Source organism: Ceratotherium simum, chromosome 14 (genome assembly GCF_057802395.1).
Source record: "Ceratotherium simum simum isolate JZ-2026a chromosome 14, ASM5780239v1, whole genome shotgun sequence".
Lineage (NCBI taxonomy): Eukaryota > Metazoa > Chordata > Mammalia > Perissodactyla > Rhinocerotidae > Ceratotherium > Ceratotherium simum.
The window spans coordinates 4,938,090-4,954,026 of NC_141913.1; the positions used below are offsets into that span (position 1 = coordinate 4,938,090).

Sequence of the window (15,937 nt, forward strand, 5' to 3'; positions counted from 1 at the left end):
CTGTTCACAAAACATAGAAAAGCTGGGGCACCTCATCTTCTGAAGTAAAAACTGTTAAAATGGACCATGAAAATAAATGAGTGGTGAAAGATTAGGAAGTTTCTAATTCAGATGAAAGCATATTATACAATCAGTAGAAGAAACAAAAGCAAGGGTCATACTAAATTTTTGCTGCTAAAATTTTTTTAGGACATAACTGCAGAAAAAAGTGTTTTCACTAATAATCACTGATTATCTGCAGCAGCAATGTGTTGCCTGTTTTGCAAACTGGTATCTATCAAAGAAAATCCTCTCATCCCTTGACGTATTTGACATTGTATTTTCCTATTTCCCCATCTAATTTCTGCTATACTGTAATTTATGCCAAAAAAAACCTTAGACTATATTTTTTTCTTGCAGTGGAAAGCATTGTCATTTTTATTTTTTTATTATTTATTTATTTATTTTTGTGAGGAAGATCAGCCCTGAGCTAACATCCATGCCAATCCTCCACTTTTCGCTGAGGAAAACCGGCCCTGAGCTAACATCTATTGCCAATATTCCTCCTTTTTCTCCCCAAAGCCCCAGTAGATAGTTGTATGTTATAGTTGCACATCCTTCTAGTTGCTGTATGTGGGATGCCACCTCAGCATGGCTGGACAAGCGGTGGGTCAGTGCGTGCCCCGGATCCGAATCCGGGCCGCCAGTAGCGGAGGGCGCGCACTTAACCACTAAGCCACGGGGCCGGCCCCGATTGTCATTTTTAAATAAAATCTAAAAGCATGGTATAATATTTGTTCGTGTTTAAATTAGAGACCTCTAAGCAATATAAATTATTTCTTATAGTTTCATTTCTGTTCCTTTTTGTATAGCAGTGAATATTTGGAAGCTATTTGTGTAAGTTTTTGCTTAGATATGATTATTATGATTATTGTGGTTTTGTTTCAATGTTTTGTTTTCTCGTTTTCCTGTTCACTTACCTTTGAGGCAAGTTCTCCTGGCTCTTTCTTTTCTAAAAATCCTGGGACCTTTTTAATTTCAGGAAGTTCAAAACTCCATATATACTGTAATATCAGCAGCAGATTTCCATAAACCACCATGAAAGGAGAGCTGATCATGGCATATTTCCTCCTGTTGCGAATCATCCAAAGAGTGCACGACCAGATCAACAGCACGAAAGTCAACCAGCTGTGGTAGGTGATGCTCCAAGCCTTGAGGGAGAGAAAAACAATTGAGGTCAATACAATCTATGTCTCCACTCTGGTTATGTAAAAAGTTAAGTTATCTAAAAAGAAAAAGTCAATAATGTTCAAACTTGGGAGAGGAGAGAGCTGTGGTGAAATCAGGGAGAGAGATCCCAGCCTGAGGCACAAGGAGGGAAGAGAAGAAAAATACTGTCTGCTGAGAATAACGTTGCTTTTGAACCTCTTATGGGGAACAGAGCCTAAGGCAAGGGGGTCTTCATTCCAAGTCCTTTTCCTTAGCCCCAAAGATCTTCATCTTTACTCTACTTTGAAGTACTAAAAGCAACCATAAATGCTTTCTCCCTTTTTTTTCCAAACTATCCTGGAGTCAGCAGTGTAGTGCGGAGTGAGTGGGCCATGGCTGGGCTCAGAAATGGAGGGTGTGGGAGGCACTAGGGTAGGCAGACAAGCTGGGCTTCAGATCACTCTCAGTAGACTACCCCAGAAGATACACACGATAGACATTAGAAAATTTACACGAGGAAGTTGTGTGTTAGGCTTCTGCGCACCCAAACAACAAAGCCAACCTAATTTAAAGGCCAGCTACAGCTTCTGTCCTGCAAGGGGTAGGATTAAGAGCCATCAGACCCTTTGGACAAACAATACATCTTCTTCCATTCACACTAAACTCCCCAATAATCAGAAATGTACCTCAAAGGGCAGCTACCAGAACAATCTGTAAATCAGGTTCACGAATATTATTAACTTCAGGAAATCTACTCTTACCATAATCTCTGATACCAAATTTTTGAGAAAAGACCTTTAAAAACATTTTTAGACATGTTTGGGGCTAACTGAAATCAAGTGTGTGCCTGAATACCATAAATTGTCAAGAAGTAGCTGTGAAGTTGGAAATGTTTGTAACTCTGCTTTGCTTCTGGAAAGTAGATAACTGAAATCAACAGGGAACACACATTTACTCTCAGCAATTTGCAAATTTGTCCACAGCACACCCAGCTTTTTCAGTGGCGAGTTATTTAAAATGTTGGTTAAAACATGGTAAGTATAAAGTGGAAATTAAAACTGCTTCTATTAAAATTAAGTTAGTGGGGCTGGCACAGTGGCGCAGCGGTTAAGTTCACGCCCTCCGCTTCAGTGGCCTGGGGTTCGCAGGTTCGGATCCCGGGAGCCGACCCGCGCACCACTTATCAAGCCATGCTGCGGCAGGTGTCTCACATAAACTAGAGGAGGATGGGCACAGACGTTAGCCCAGGGCCAATCTTCCGCAGCAAAAAGAGGAGGATTGGCATCAGATGTTAGCTCAGGGCTAATCTTCCTCAAAAAAAAAAAAATTAAGTTAGTGACCTACAACTATTATCAAACTGAATTATTTTCATGAAAATATTGTTTCTTGGAAATAGTGTTTATCAAAGATGAGGTAACATTAATGTATTTGCATTAAACAATAATCATAATAATTAGCAATAATAGCAATTATTATGATTATTGCATTTATCCCAGTATCAAATGCAGATAAGATTGCCATTTTGTGTGTGTGACCCAGGAAAATAATCCTCCCAGATATTGTAATTCCAGTAGATTTTTTTCCCTGCACACTATTCTTGTTTGTGAGGGTGAGGGTGGACGAGGGAGAAAAACCAGTTATGAGGATTTTATAAAACCTTTCTTTTTGAGTGTCTACGTCACACACGCCTTCAGTTGCGGGGCTGGGAAGCAGACTCTGCATTATGTCGCTTCTGATGTTCCGTTTCCGGACTGTCTGACAGTTGAGCACTTTGTCCTTTCGAATAAACACACATATCATTCCCCCAGACTTGGCTCCTCAGGACCTCTCTTTCTGTCTGGGATTAGAAGTCTGCTGCAATGAGGGCGCTTCCACGGAAGGCAGGCGCTTTTAAAACATTAATATTGTGGCTCCATTACAACAACAGCAGTGGCACCAGACGAGGGCACGTCTTTAATGAAGGATCTGCTCGCTTATGTTGTTTTCACAACAGATTTTTTTCTAAGTAACAAAACATGTATTCAAAGTTTTTCTTAACGCTCTATTTCTTTACAAAAAAAACCAACCTTATCTGGCTTGTTTTTAGAGAGAAAAAAAGTGTATACTCAAGTTCAGAATCAAAACTAGTTGCATTTATAATATGTTTGATATTTTAAAATCAGAGTTTTGCTGTAGTTTAAATTAGAGGTCGATACGTGGAAAATGTCCATAGGCACGCAAAGAGCACAGAATTAATACTGTTTACAGACCAGAGTTTGCAATCCCAAATCAGCCATCCTGAATTTTGAGGAGCTTGCTTTTCCCGAACCCACTCTCAGATGTGGCAGTGGTCCTTATTAGAAACTGAAGCTGAGTCACACACAGGTTCACCTGGGAGACATTTGGACTGAGTGCCCGCGGAAACCGTGTTTAGGTATTGTTTCCTCTAGAGTTAGAGAATATTTTCATTTTGTATCACCAAAGGTGTCCACGGGATCTCACTATTGGCCACAAAATTGGAAGAGTTTTGTGTTAAATAAATGTTAGGTTTCTCAAAAATAAATCAGATTTCCCAAGAAAATTTTTTAGGAAGGGTAGAAACTAAAACTTCTTTTATCTTCTATCCATAGGCCCAAGGACTATTTTTGAAGCTATGATGTGTTAGAGATGGAAGATGCACCTAGAGGTGAGTAGAAACCTACATAAACTGAGCGCTACAATCGGAAAAGCTCTTGGGGACTCTGGTTGCTTGATGTTTGTATCGGTAACAATTTATTCCAGCTAAGATGGAATAAAGTTTCACTCAAATCTAAGATAAGGGGAATATAACTCTCACTATCTGAAAGAAATAAAAGCAGTCTATGTTAATCATGAACACCTGCAATACACATAGGAAAACTACCCAAAGTGTCCTTTTAAATTGGCAAAATAGGGGACAGTCTGACTTGATAGGCCAATTTGAGAGAAATGTATTAATATTTAAAAGGAGACTAAGAAGAGAAGAAGACAGGATTTCGAAATCTATATCATAAAGATCCCATGAAAAATTAACACAACCAACCGTTCTCTGCCAAGACGCTGGGAAGATTGATATTTGTGCTGGCCATGAACGGATGGCGGAGCTGGGAGCCCGAGGGGGTACATGCACCATTTCTCCAGCACATGCTGTCGCCTCCCATACATACCATCATAGCAATAAGGGCACAGATGTAACTTTGTTTCATAATAAACTGGAACACAGAGACCATGGCGTGAACTTTAACACTTCTTTTCTCCTCATGGCTCCTTTCCTCTTCAAATTCTTCTTTCTCATCCTCTTCTTCCTCTTTCTTTTCTAGATGGACAAATACTTTATGTAACTATTTATGCAAATATGTGAACTTTGTATAAATGTCCCAAGCAGTGCAGCTGCATGAATAGTTTTAGCATAGCCTTTTATTTAAGACTTCAGAGATTATTTCCAATTTACAAAGCCCTTAGAATTCAAACAACACCAGTAAGTTCTGCCTGGTAAGTGTAATGGAACCTAGCACTCAGAAATCTCAGGAAGAAAATTTCAATTTGAGAGAGTGTGGAAGAAAGCTTCTAAGATGATGATCCCCTAATGATCCCCTAATGATCCCCACCATCTGGTATTCATGCCTTTGTGGAACCCTCTCTCCTTGAGTGTGGGTGGGACCTTTGATGGGCTTCTAACAAATAGAATACTTGAGAAGGGAAAGAATATCACTTCCAAGATTAAGTTAAAAAAGACTGTGGCTTTTGCTTTCTCTCATTCCTTTGCTCACTTGTTTTAAGAGAAGCCAGCTGCCATGTTGTAAACTGCCCTCTGGAGGGGCCCAGGTGGCAAGCACTGATGTCTCTGGCCAACAGTCAGCAAGAGCTCGAGGCCAGTGAATAGCCACGTGAGTGGGTGTGGAAGCAGATTCTCCCCTGGCAAGCCCTCAGATGAGACCGAAGCCCCAGCCACGGGGCTCCCCTCCCCATGAGCTTGACTGCAACCTCATGGGAGACCTTGGGCCAGAGGAACTCAGCCTAGTCACACTTGATTCCTGACCCACAGAACCTGTGTGACCCTAAATGTTGTTTTAAGCTAACTTTGAGGGTAAACCACTAAGTTTGTTACTCAGTAATAGATAACAAATACAAAGAGTATACAGAATATGGATAGAGTAAAGGTGCAGAAAACCAACCAACCAACCAACCACTCTGCCAGAGTGAGCTCGGTGTCCCACAGTTTCCCTTTAGGTCATGCTGAGGCAGGAAAGTCATACTGAGGACGGAAAGATCAGGTAAAAGCAAGAAAGCGAAAGTACGGAGGGCTGAGGAGACCAGCAACAGGAAAGTGCTGGCGTGGGCGTGCAGGAAGCGTTCCTCCTCAAGACCCTCCTACAGTGGGCAGGGGAGCTACTTTGATTTCACAGATGAAGTAACGAGTGACACTTAAGTAAAACGCCCTTTCTGCCTTTCTTGTTTAAATTAAATGGGCTACATGTAAATGGATTACATCCTATTTAGGGAGTAGTTTAGCACCATGAAGAGGAAGTATAAACCACCAAAAAATCAGTGACCATGCGTGTCCCCACGCAGGCTCCGAAGGGAGCCTCTAATGGTCATTCCTCATGCAGAAGCCCACAGCCTTCACTCCTCCAGTTTGAGGGTCGTATGATAAGCCTGGGGTTCATATGGGGAAGCCCGTGGATCAGAGACAGTGATGAACACACTGAATGTGATGGAGTTTACAGTTACCGGCATGCTACTCTCTGGTCATGACACCTTTTGCATATATAGATTCAAATAACAAGTAATTTTCCAGCTTTTGTTTTACTTTAGGGTTCCCTTAGTCAGCAGTCACAATTCTATTCATTTCTTCCCAGGTAAGCGGTGTGTAAACAGAGGAGCGTTGGAAGTCACAGCGCTGGTTCTCAGGGCTGCCCTTTGTGATTCCAATGCTGAAGCTCTGGAAACCACACTTTAGAAAGTACTGTATTTCCCTGAGTTATTCAGTAAGAGAAAACCTTCATTTAAGTCCAAGTTGCAAGCTAAAACACGTGCGTGTAGGAAGCAGAAACAGGTAACTACCCCATAAAGTCTGGTGCTCTGTGGGGTCACAGGTGTCATCTGGGGCTGGGGGTGTGGGGAGGATGGGGGAGGGGGGCTGAACTTGATCTGACCTCCCTGAGGAATGCTGGATAATGCGGTTAAGAGGTACACTGTTAAGCAGACGCACTGTCAGGGGCAGCTGCAGGACACACTGATAAAGAACTAGGAAGAACAGCACATTAGGATAAGCCTGGTGAAGAATTATGGAAAAAGGGCATTAGAGTAAGCTTAATGTACCAATAATGCAGGTTGAATAGCTGCTGGCTGTTTCCCAAAGGTAGGATAACGTATAACAACAGGAGCTTTAATTCCATATAAATAGAAAAATCCACTAGAGTTTTGTAGCCACTTCTTGCTACCTGCATGTATTCTGCTATTTTTCCTCTCAATAGTAAACTTAGCGAATTCTGTCTTCATGGAGTGGTGATTGGTGTGGTCTCCGACAGGACAATGACCACAGAGGCTGAGCCAATGGCTGTGTTGCAGAAATAAGGGATTAGTGTCACCAGATATTCACATTCTTCAAGGGATTCCAGAAATTTCCATTTCTAGGTCAGAGCTGCAGCTTTTTAAACGTTGGTTACTATTTAATTTTTTAAAGAAAATGCTGTATCGGCCCAAAAAACAAGTCTGAGGCTCAGATCTCCACCCCAAGCCACCAATTTGTCATTTCTAGTAACAGTCTGCTTTCCGTCAACACAAGAAACTGAGAGAAAAGGGAAACAGGCCCAGTACAAGTTTTGACCCTCTCTTCTTTTTTTTTTTTTGGAGAAAGACCAGCCCTGAGCTAACATCCATGCCAATCCTCCTCTTTTTGCTGAGGAAGACCGGCCCTGAGCTTTGACCCTCTCTTCTTTTTTAATAGACAAAAAGAAAACATTCATCTTTCTGAAAACATTCATCCATTAACTAGCAAAACTATTGACCATGATTATAATATCAACTTAAAGAAAAACTAAAGCACATATATACACATAGGTTTAATACTAAACATACATAAATTGACATGTTTAAAATAATCTTTTACCTTTTATTTTTCAAAGTTCACCCCAATTATGCCACTTTATTTTGTATGCAAAGATAGAACACACAGAGTAATACGCTGGGGCAAAATATAGGCAGAACTTCAGGAAATGAGCTTAATTATACTGACCATGGAAGACAACATCTTGGTTAGAAAAAAGAAAGGACCAAATCCAATAAACAATAAACAAAAGACAGAAAAATGCCCAGCTAATGAGAGGAAATAAATCCCTGGGTGTGACTCGCAACCCCCAGAGCTGGCTCCTTACCCAAGGAGTCATCGGAGGGCTCCCACCGGTACTGCGGGGTGGAGTACAGGTCAGCTTTGGCGGGGCCGTTCTCTATGGGAAGACCGGGGTGGATGGTGCGGTAGTCCACAGGATTGCCGTTCACAGTCACCAGTAGACCCTGCCGGGGGAGTGCGGGGCAAGGCATACCTGTGACAGCAGCCTCAGGTTTCAACATGCACATCCCGCCTCCTTCCCTTACGCTAGGTAAGCCTAACTCAGCAGTGAAGAACTGAGTGAACAACTCAGTCAACTACCCACTTGAGCGAGCTGACTCATGTACACTCCCTCTCCAAATGTATTCTCCCCAGAGTGACCACAGTAAACGTAAACCTGACCTTGTTCCACCTCTGCTAAAGACCACGCAACGCACCCTCTGTTCTCAGTGTAACGTGTAAACCCCGTAAACGGCTGACTGACGCTTCAGATCTGGTGCGATCTCCTCTTTAGCCCCAGCCTCAGGGCTGTCCTCCTCCAGCCATCCCTCCAGCTCTGCAGAAATCCAGACTTTTCCTGGACCCTGGGACCCTGGCCAGGAGCACCGCTGCCCTGGCCCCTCCCGTCCTGTCCTGTCCCACACCCAGTGAAGCTCCGCCCAGAACTAACTCAAAGTCTTAGGTTAGCCAGCACCTCCTCTAAGGATCTCCCCCAGATGCAGCCAGCTTGCAATTCCCTTATTGCAGCACTTCATACGCTAAGTGCCATTTCTCGTTTTTTCCCTCTGTCTCTTTGGCTTTACAATTTTTGAGATGTACGTATACATATAAACATACACACATGCATATATATGTGTGCGTGTCTGTCCACAGATACGCAAGACTTCCTATTCAAATTATGTAATAGGCGTATCTGCAGAGCAAAGCACTTTCAAAAACTCCTCTAACGTGGCTTTTTAAAAGTTTAAACACATTTTACATGATTATACTTGAGCTCACATTATAGGAGTCAGTGCTTTAACAGCAATTAACCAGATACAATTTCTGCAAAAAAATTATTCAAAAACTTACGGCAATTTTATAGATCATTAAAATACGCTTAAAGGAGCTAATTCCATTTCTGTCACTTTTACATCACTTACATGAGCATAAATGATAATTCTAAGGATATACTAACATCAGATGGTTTGTAGTCATCTTGAGTCATGGATAAAAGCTGCAAAAGCAATGCAGGACAGCATGTTAATATGTAAGCGGAAAGCACTATAATGTTTATCCATAAATTTTCACTATACACATACCCATTCTCCTAAACTAGCTGGATGCTAGTATGTTAAAACTGCCATGCAAAATATAGAGGGACAGATAATTGAACTGGACGTTGCTGTTTATTATAACAGTTTCCCAGCTTCTCATGTTAACTTTTAATTATAACAGCAAAAAAACAGCCATAAACTACATGACTACAAAAGTTGATTATGTATTTCAAGTGTGTTTTATTCTAATAGAATAATCTGCTTGGTTTTACACTCCTAGAACCCTTCAAGACATCTGCAGAATTCTGAAAGTATTTACTTTTCAGGAAATAGAAGTTTCATAATAAAGAAAAATTGATTTGTAGTGTGGGCTGAGATTATTTTAAGATTTGCATATTGTCTACAAGAAAATAATTATTATCTGACTATGTTTTTTAACTATGTTGGTGCCAGGTGGTTTGGGCTCCCCTCAAATAATAAACATTTGCTATGCCAACTGTTCCACAACTTTGGGGTCAGGACTCATTTACATTTTTAAAAATCATGAGAGTCCCAAAGAGTTTTTATTTATGTGGGTCCTATCTATCAATATTTACCATAATAAAAATTGAAGCATTTAAAATTGTTTATTTATTAATTCATTAAAAATTAAAAAACATTACATGTTAACATAAATAATTTTATTAAATTGCTATATTTTCAAAAAAAAACCCCACATAGTGAAAAAAGTGGCATTGTTTTATCCTTTTGCACATCTTTTTAGTTTCTGGCTTAAAAGAAGACAGCTGGTTTTCATATCTGTTTCTACATTCCATCTGTTGTGGTATGTTGTTTTGGTTGAAGCATGTGAAGAAAATCTGGCTTCACCAAGCTACGCAGTTGGAAAAAGAAAGGGTATTTCAATAATTTATCCAGGTAATTGTGGGTACTCTTCTTTGATACTACACCAAACTCAGCAAGTATAGTAACTTGAAGGTTAGTTGCAACGTGGACTCTGAAAGCGTATCAGTGAACTTTTCACACTCTGTTACAGTAAGATCCACTGATGTATCTGGCACCTTGACTGGAACCTTCACCCAAGCGTTGTAGTATTATGTGTCGGTGATTTGCTTCAGTGAGTTATATAGCTCTACCAAATACTGACACATTTCATTGCATGATATTTAAAAAGTATATCTGCTAATATCATCACTGATCACATCAGGAAAGTCCTTAAGTATTGGGAAGTTGTCAAGCTCTCAGTGGTGGAAAAAAGTTTTCCAATATTCTAATTTTCACTCAGAAGTTCCAATTTTATCATTGGCAACAAATGCTGTCAGTTGTTTGTCCAGAAGTGACGAGTTCATTTCATTTATTTTCCAGTAATTGTTTGCCAAATTCCCACACTGGAATAACCATAATTTGTCCATCAGTGTCCTTTCAAGTAAATCTGGTGTGTGGTGGGAAACAGCCAGTTCAGCTCACACTTCCAACTATCGCTCAAGGGCTTTTCATCGAGATGGTCGTCATACTTTACAGTGACACTTGACGCGCACTTCCTATTTTGTCACACAGAATATTAAAAAGGCATGTGGGCCAAGGTTGAGATTTAAGAAAATTAATAACTATTTCTGGCTTATCAAGGATATTCTTCTGTGGAACTGGCCTGTCTGCTTTGTCTTCTGTGAGTGTGTGGCCATCAAGGCATGGCCATACGTGTGGGGGTTTGTGCTTTTGTACCAGCACAGCAAATGTCAGCACAGAGAAAAAGGCAAATATTTTAAGTGTTATTACAAAAATCGTTTTGAGCTTGTGGATCCGTGTAAGGGTCTCAGAAATCCCCAGAGGTCCAAGGCCTCACTTTGAAAACTGCTGTGCTAGCCTCTGTCGATCTCCATCATGTAGTGAAATGGGCAGGATAATCTGAAATGTGGTGAGAGAGAGAGAGAAGGGCCCGGGGGAATCCTTGGACATGTTAGGGCATCATACGCGCCCCACATGTGGTCATCCCTAAGGCAGCTCATTTACTGTGTCACCCTCTCTCCACATAGGACAGTCACACCCAGAATAAGATGTGTGTGTCCCAGAGAAACTCACCTGCCACCAAATAAATCAGTCTACTCCTCAGCTCTCTAACATGCTGGGAAGCAAGATGCTGACCCCATCCAAGAATCATAAGAGCATTTGTCTTTACAACATTGCAAATAGGCCCTTTAAAGAGCTCAATATAGCCTGACTGAGTTGAGTTCAGAATGATCAGTAAATGACCAAAAGGCTGTATGAATTACCCAATTGTGACTCCCTTGTCCTTGTCAATCGATACTGTTGCTCAAAGTAGTACGAGATCCTTAATCATATTCATATAAACTGTTTCGACCTCTCTAAGGGGTTCCTTGAGTTAAGGGTGTGGCTGGTCCCCCAAAAGAGTGAAATGATTTTCTCCGATGTATTTCAACACTTGGGACTTCACTGCCCAGTGCTAACAGGTTGCTTCAGTATTTTTTGTTTGTTTTAAACACAAAATTACCTTTAAAAATTAAGAACATTCTTTCTTTTTAGGATTAAGATTTCAGTAGAAAGCACTGAAATATAAAATGGTAGGGTATGATGGAACCATGGCATTTCCTTTCGGAGCACCAGGTTCCCTTCCCTGAATAGAGGTCTCTGGTACTAAGACTTAAAATCAAACTATTTCTACAAACTGTGAGCAATCTGAGTTTGCATATGATATTATATGACTCATATTCAGCAATATAATATGAAAATAGCAAAATAAATTAGGAGAGGAAAATTTCTTTCTCGGTGGCTTACTTTTCTCTCATCGGTTGGGTAATGGGTCGCGTACCACAGGCTCCGCCTCCTCTCAGCGGTTATCTGCAGGGGGCTACAAGCCAGGGCTCTGTCCTCCTCCTTGGTCCTCTCATCCTGCACCTGAGACACAGAATAAGCCACAGGACTAGCTCTGCTTCCCAGAGCAGTGCCCTCGGGCCCCTGGGTGCCCCCAGAGGAAGCTTTCACCTCGGCCTCAATATGATTATTGTTTAAAGTTAATGTATAAAATATATGTGCTTTTATCAAGACACTTTAAAAAATGACAAAAATGCTGCCTGTAAATGCTCAGCGCATCAATATTAAATGTTTCCTGACTTCTACTAAGCCCCACAAATTACAGGAATGTGCTCTAATGGTGAGTATCCGCAGCTTCTCAACGTGTGTTCTAAACTGCCCCGGAAAGCAGCTGTGCAAATGGCTCTCAGAGGAAGAGCTTTCCGAAAAGTGCACAGTTAACTGTGTAAGCCAGCCACGGGCAATCTTTAATTAAGAAGAAATTTATTAGAGGCAGAATGCTCTGGAGCTTACACATGATATTAAGCAAGAACGTATCTAATGCACAAAACTCTTGCCTTGCCTAATGAGACATTGGCCTCAATTAGACAACTGGTCTGGGAGACATGATAAGGAACAGAAGGCACCTAGGTGATCTATGGTTTCCCAGCAAAGAGGGCCCAATAAAAAGGGCATTAATGCACTGTCGATACTGGAGCAGAGGGAGGAGACTTATCTTAATGCCCAATTCCTGGGTTCTAGTGTGCCAGCATAGAGCATCCATAGAGGCATACCGATGCCCTGGGTGGGAACTCATATTCACCAGGTGGGAGCCCATCTATAATGCTTAACTCGTGACACCTGTTTCTCTCTCTTGCTCTCTTTCTTAAACATGTATCACAGACTTTTACCTCAGAACTCACATTTGCTGGCTGGCATTTTTCATGAAATGTGCCAGATCATCTGGAACTATGATATAATCAGCCAGCTGTCTTCCATCATTGCCTCAATGAGAAAGTCCTGTGTCCCAGCCTATTTAAAATACGGACCACCTGAAATGTCGATGAATTAAGCCCTGTTCTCTACACACACCTCCAGAAGCCGTGATCTGTAATACTGCTACTAACTGTGCGGCCTGTAACTTAGATGTCTCCCTAGCTCTCTACCTTCCTTTATCCCCAGAGGGCCTGTGGCTAAGGGACCCACATGTCTCATGAGCCTGAGGGGCTGTAACAGACTTCACCTTTCATGAGAGCATGAGAGCATCCGTACACAAGCTCCTGCCGGTCTGCGAGACCCGAGACATCATGGAGAAAGCTAAGGGCACCTGGAACTCTTACTAACAACAACGCCTTAAAGTAATTTCCCTCACTGGTGAGGCGTTGTTCAGAAATAGTTCTCATAATATATTTTAATTTCTTTTGCACACATTTTTATTTGTATCTATATACATATCCGTATGTGTGTTTATGGAGGAAGAGAACACAATAAACACTGGAAAGGATTTTACTGGCACACAAACTTTGGAAGAGAATTGGAGAAAATGTAAGACAAGATGATTCGGATTCTTTATGACCTCGTGGGGCATTTCTGTTTTATGCAACCGCCGTCAGTGTGCCCAGAAGACAGGCGATATGTGAGAGCCCTGGGGACATGGAGGGCCTCTGTGGCACTCATAACTGGGCCTGTCTGCGCCATGGGGAGGAGGCTTCACACAGGCGGGAGGACAGACAGAGCCCCTTTCTGCAGCTGGCACCTCCGCCGGGGATGGACAGAGATATGCATCTCACCCAGTTTCACTGTACTATCTGACTCGGATTCGGATCCCACTTACGTCTTTTGGATGCTTTGGAGAAGATACAGCTCCTCCAGGTGGGGGCCTTGCCTACCGTGTCGCTGCTCTATCCCTGGCCCCCAGGTTAGTGTCTGAGACATTTGGCCTTCAATAAACGTTTGTTGACTGACTAACTGAGTAACTCAATGTGTGGATATAGTGAGTGGGTGTGCAAACAGAAAAGGGATAAGTAGACAACTGCACCAGGGCCCAAGCTAGAAGTGAGCCAGGAGGAGGTGTGACTGGATCGCAGAGACGTCAGCCCAGCATGCTCATCAGAGTGGGCTTCTAGCGTGGGCTCCTCCCCCGGTGGGTGATGGATGGTGTGACAATCCTTGTCTACACTCCCTGCCTCCCTCGTGTGCCAATAACCTACCTTACAACTGAGCTTCTTACAGTCATCTAGGGGAGGAAACAAAAGCGGACTAAGGTTTTCTGTCACTGAAAGGGAAAAGAGAGAAGTCACACACTCTCTGGTCCTGCCCTCAAAAGTGCCACAGCCTTGTTAATATTCTCACGGGAAAGAAACCAGTCCTCACTTGTGCCCAAGGAGACACCCTCATCCCCCTGCCTCACTTAGTCTGCAATATAGTATTGATTACTCAGCGGTTAATAGGAGAGAACAGTTTCACCTGGAATTTCCAGGTTACTTGGCAGACAAGATCATGAAAATCTTTTTATCCTTACAAGGGGTTCCTGCAGCCAGATGCGGATCAGAGTTGCCAGCGTGTAGTACATCACCAGCAGTAGGATGGGGTTGGCATGGTGATACCAGGACAGATCTGGGTTTGCAATGATCTTCCACGTGCTGGAACAGTCTGTTTGAATTACTGATTTTATACCAAACAACCTGTTTAAAAACAAAGAAAACTATTAAAAAGATGCAACAAAGATCTGTGTCTCTAACGGAATAAAAACATCTTGTTTTTAATACATTCATGAGCTACTCCTAGGTTAATCCATCCTATTTTAGGTATTTCATTACTCTTCTATATATATAACCACATCTTTAAACAATATATGTATGTATATATATAATATACATATAGTATATATCCCTAAATTATATATATGTGTGCATAAAATTGATGCCAACATTAGCCAGATGATCTTTACATTGGCTCAAAAATCTAGCTAATACGAAATCTTTGCACACCTGTTAGAAATTTATGTTTTAACTATCAATCAGCCCTATTAAAACCCTGCATTATTGAAATGTCAGGTATGTAGTAACATGTTACTAAGTCCAGCTAAATGAGCACATATTTGTTTTTGCCAGGATTTAGCATTAGATACTCAGTTAGTGTTGATATTATTGGGCAAATATTGAAATTGGACACAGTTCTACAATTTAGCCATAAAAGCCAGATATTTTATACTAGAGTTTCTGTAAGATATATTGCTGTCGAATTTTATTTATGGACAATTTAATTTTTTCAAAGCTTTATAATTGATTATTTACTTTGAAATATAATTTTGAGGCTTGCTAAATTCTGAAATGTTTTTTTAATGTCGATTTCTATTATATAACAAGAATGTATCTGATTACATAATGGGAAAGTGTGTAAAATATGATTCATTAAAAATTCATTTTATATGAATTTTTTTCTAAGAAAGGAATCCACTAAGTGACTAAAACTTTTTCATGTTATGTTAAGGAGTAACATATCTTTCTATTGTTCGTCTCTTTTATATGTGAACTTCCTTTAATTTGTATGTTTCACTCTTCATTCAGATATAAGATCTTCCGGGATGACAAGGCCTTCACTCGTAAACCTCTCAGGGTTAAAGTACTGTTTTCTATCACAAGGCGAATACGCTACTAGCAACTTGCTGAACACAGAAGTTAAAGTAAGCTAACTAGAAATTAAACTTTCTTCAATTTGTATGAGAAAAAAATATTATACTAGAACTTGCTCTTATTGTGTGTAGGTCTTTCCTTCTAGGTCCACGCAGATTTGTTGTAGTTAACATTAGGAAGAAAACTTTCCTGAGAACGAGTTACATCCCACCTAGAAGGGTGGGACAGTCTGAGCATTGTTTTGCAGTCCTAGACTAAAATGTAAATTTCTTGTATAAAGTACATGGAACTGAAATCTTTTAGATTTAGAATCAGACGAGCTGGGTAGTCTGGAGTGATCTGAACAGAAGGTTTCTGCTACCAAGTCCTCCCTCTTGTGCCCCAAGCGTGGCACATTTGCCAGAAATAACCTCATCACTTGTCAGTTTAAAAATACCTGTTTTGCCCCATCAGAAGGTTAGTGGTCATTTCTGCAGCTGTTTGTAAACTGAACTATGTGCAGTTTACAAAAGACTTGGCGTCACATCGACACTCCACACCTTACCCTTGATGTCATAGCTTCTTCCAGACTGATTTTGCACATTTCCACAAGAACGCAGAGGACTCAGTCTTATGTTCCGTACTGAACAGTACATGGACTAACAAGCATGGGTAGAAGCTGTAGAATGGGAGAAGGAATCTTTTCTAACAGGGCCACGCAAACATTGTAAGACCTGAGATTTCTC

The 15,937-nt window shown here is 41.2% G+C and overlaps 1 protein-coding gene across 1 annotated transcript in view; it reads right to left on the minus strand.

The window, feature by feature from the left end:
• PIEZO2 (piezo type mechanosensitive ion channel component 2) overlaps positions 1-15,937 on the minus strand; it is a 279,368-nt gene that overhangs the window by 109,691 nt on the left and 153,740 nt on the right. Inside the window, exons 6-11 of the mRNA XM_087439398.1 lie at positions 14,099-14,261; positions 11,563-11,682; positions 8,694-8,732; positions 7,563-7,701; positions 4,353-4,501; positions 960-1,190 (exon numbers count right to left, since the gene is read on the minus strand). Coding sequence (XP_087295524.1) covers positions 960-1,190; positions 4,353-4,501; positions 7,563-7,701; positions 8,694-8,732; positions 11,563-11,682; positions 14,099-14,261 — 841 coding nt within the window. The remainder of the gene's footprint in view (positions 1-959; positions 1,191-4,352; positions 4,502-7,562; positions 7,702-8,693; positions 8,733-11,562; positions 11,683-14,098; positions 14,262-15,937) is intronic.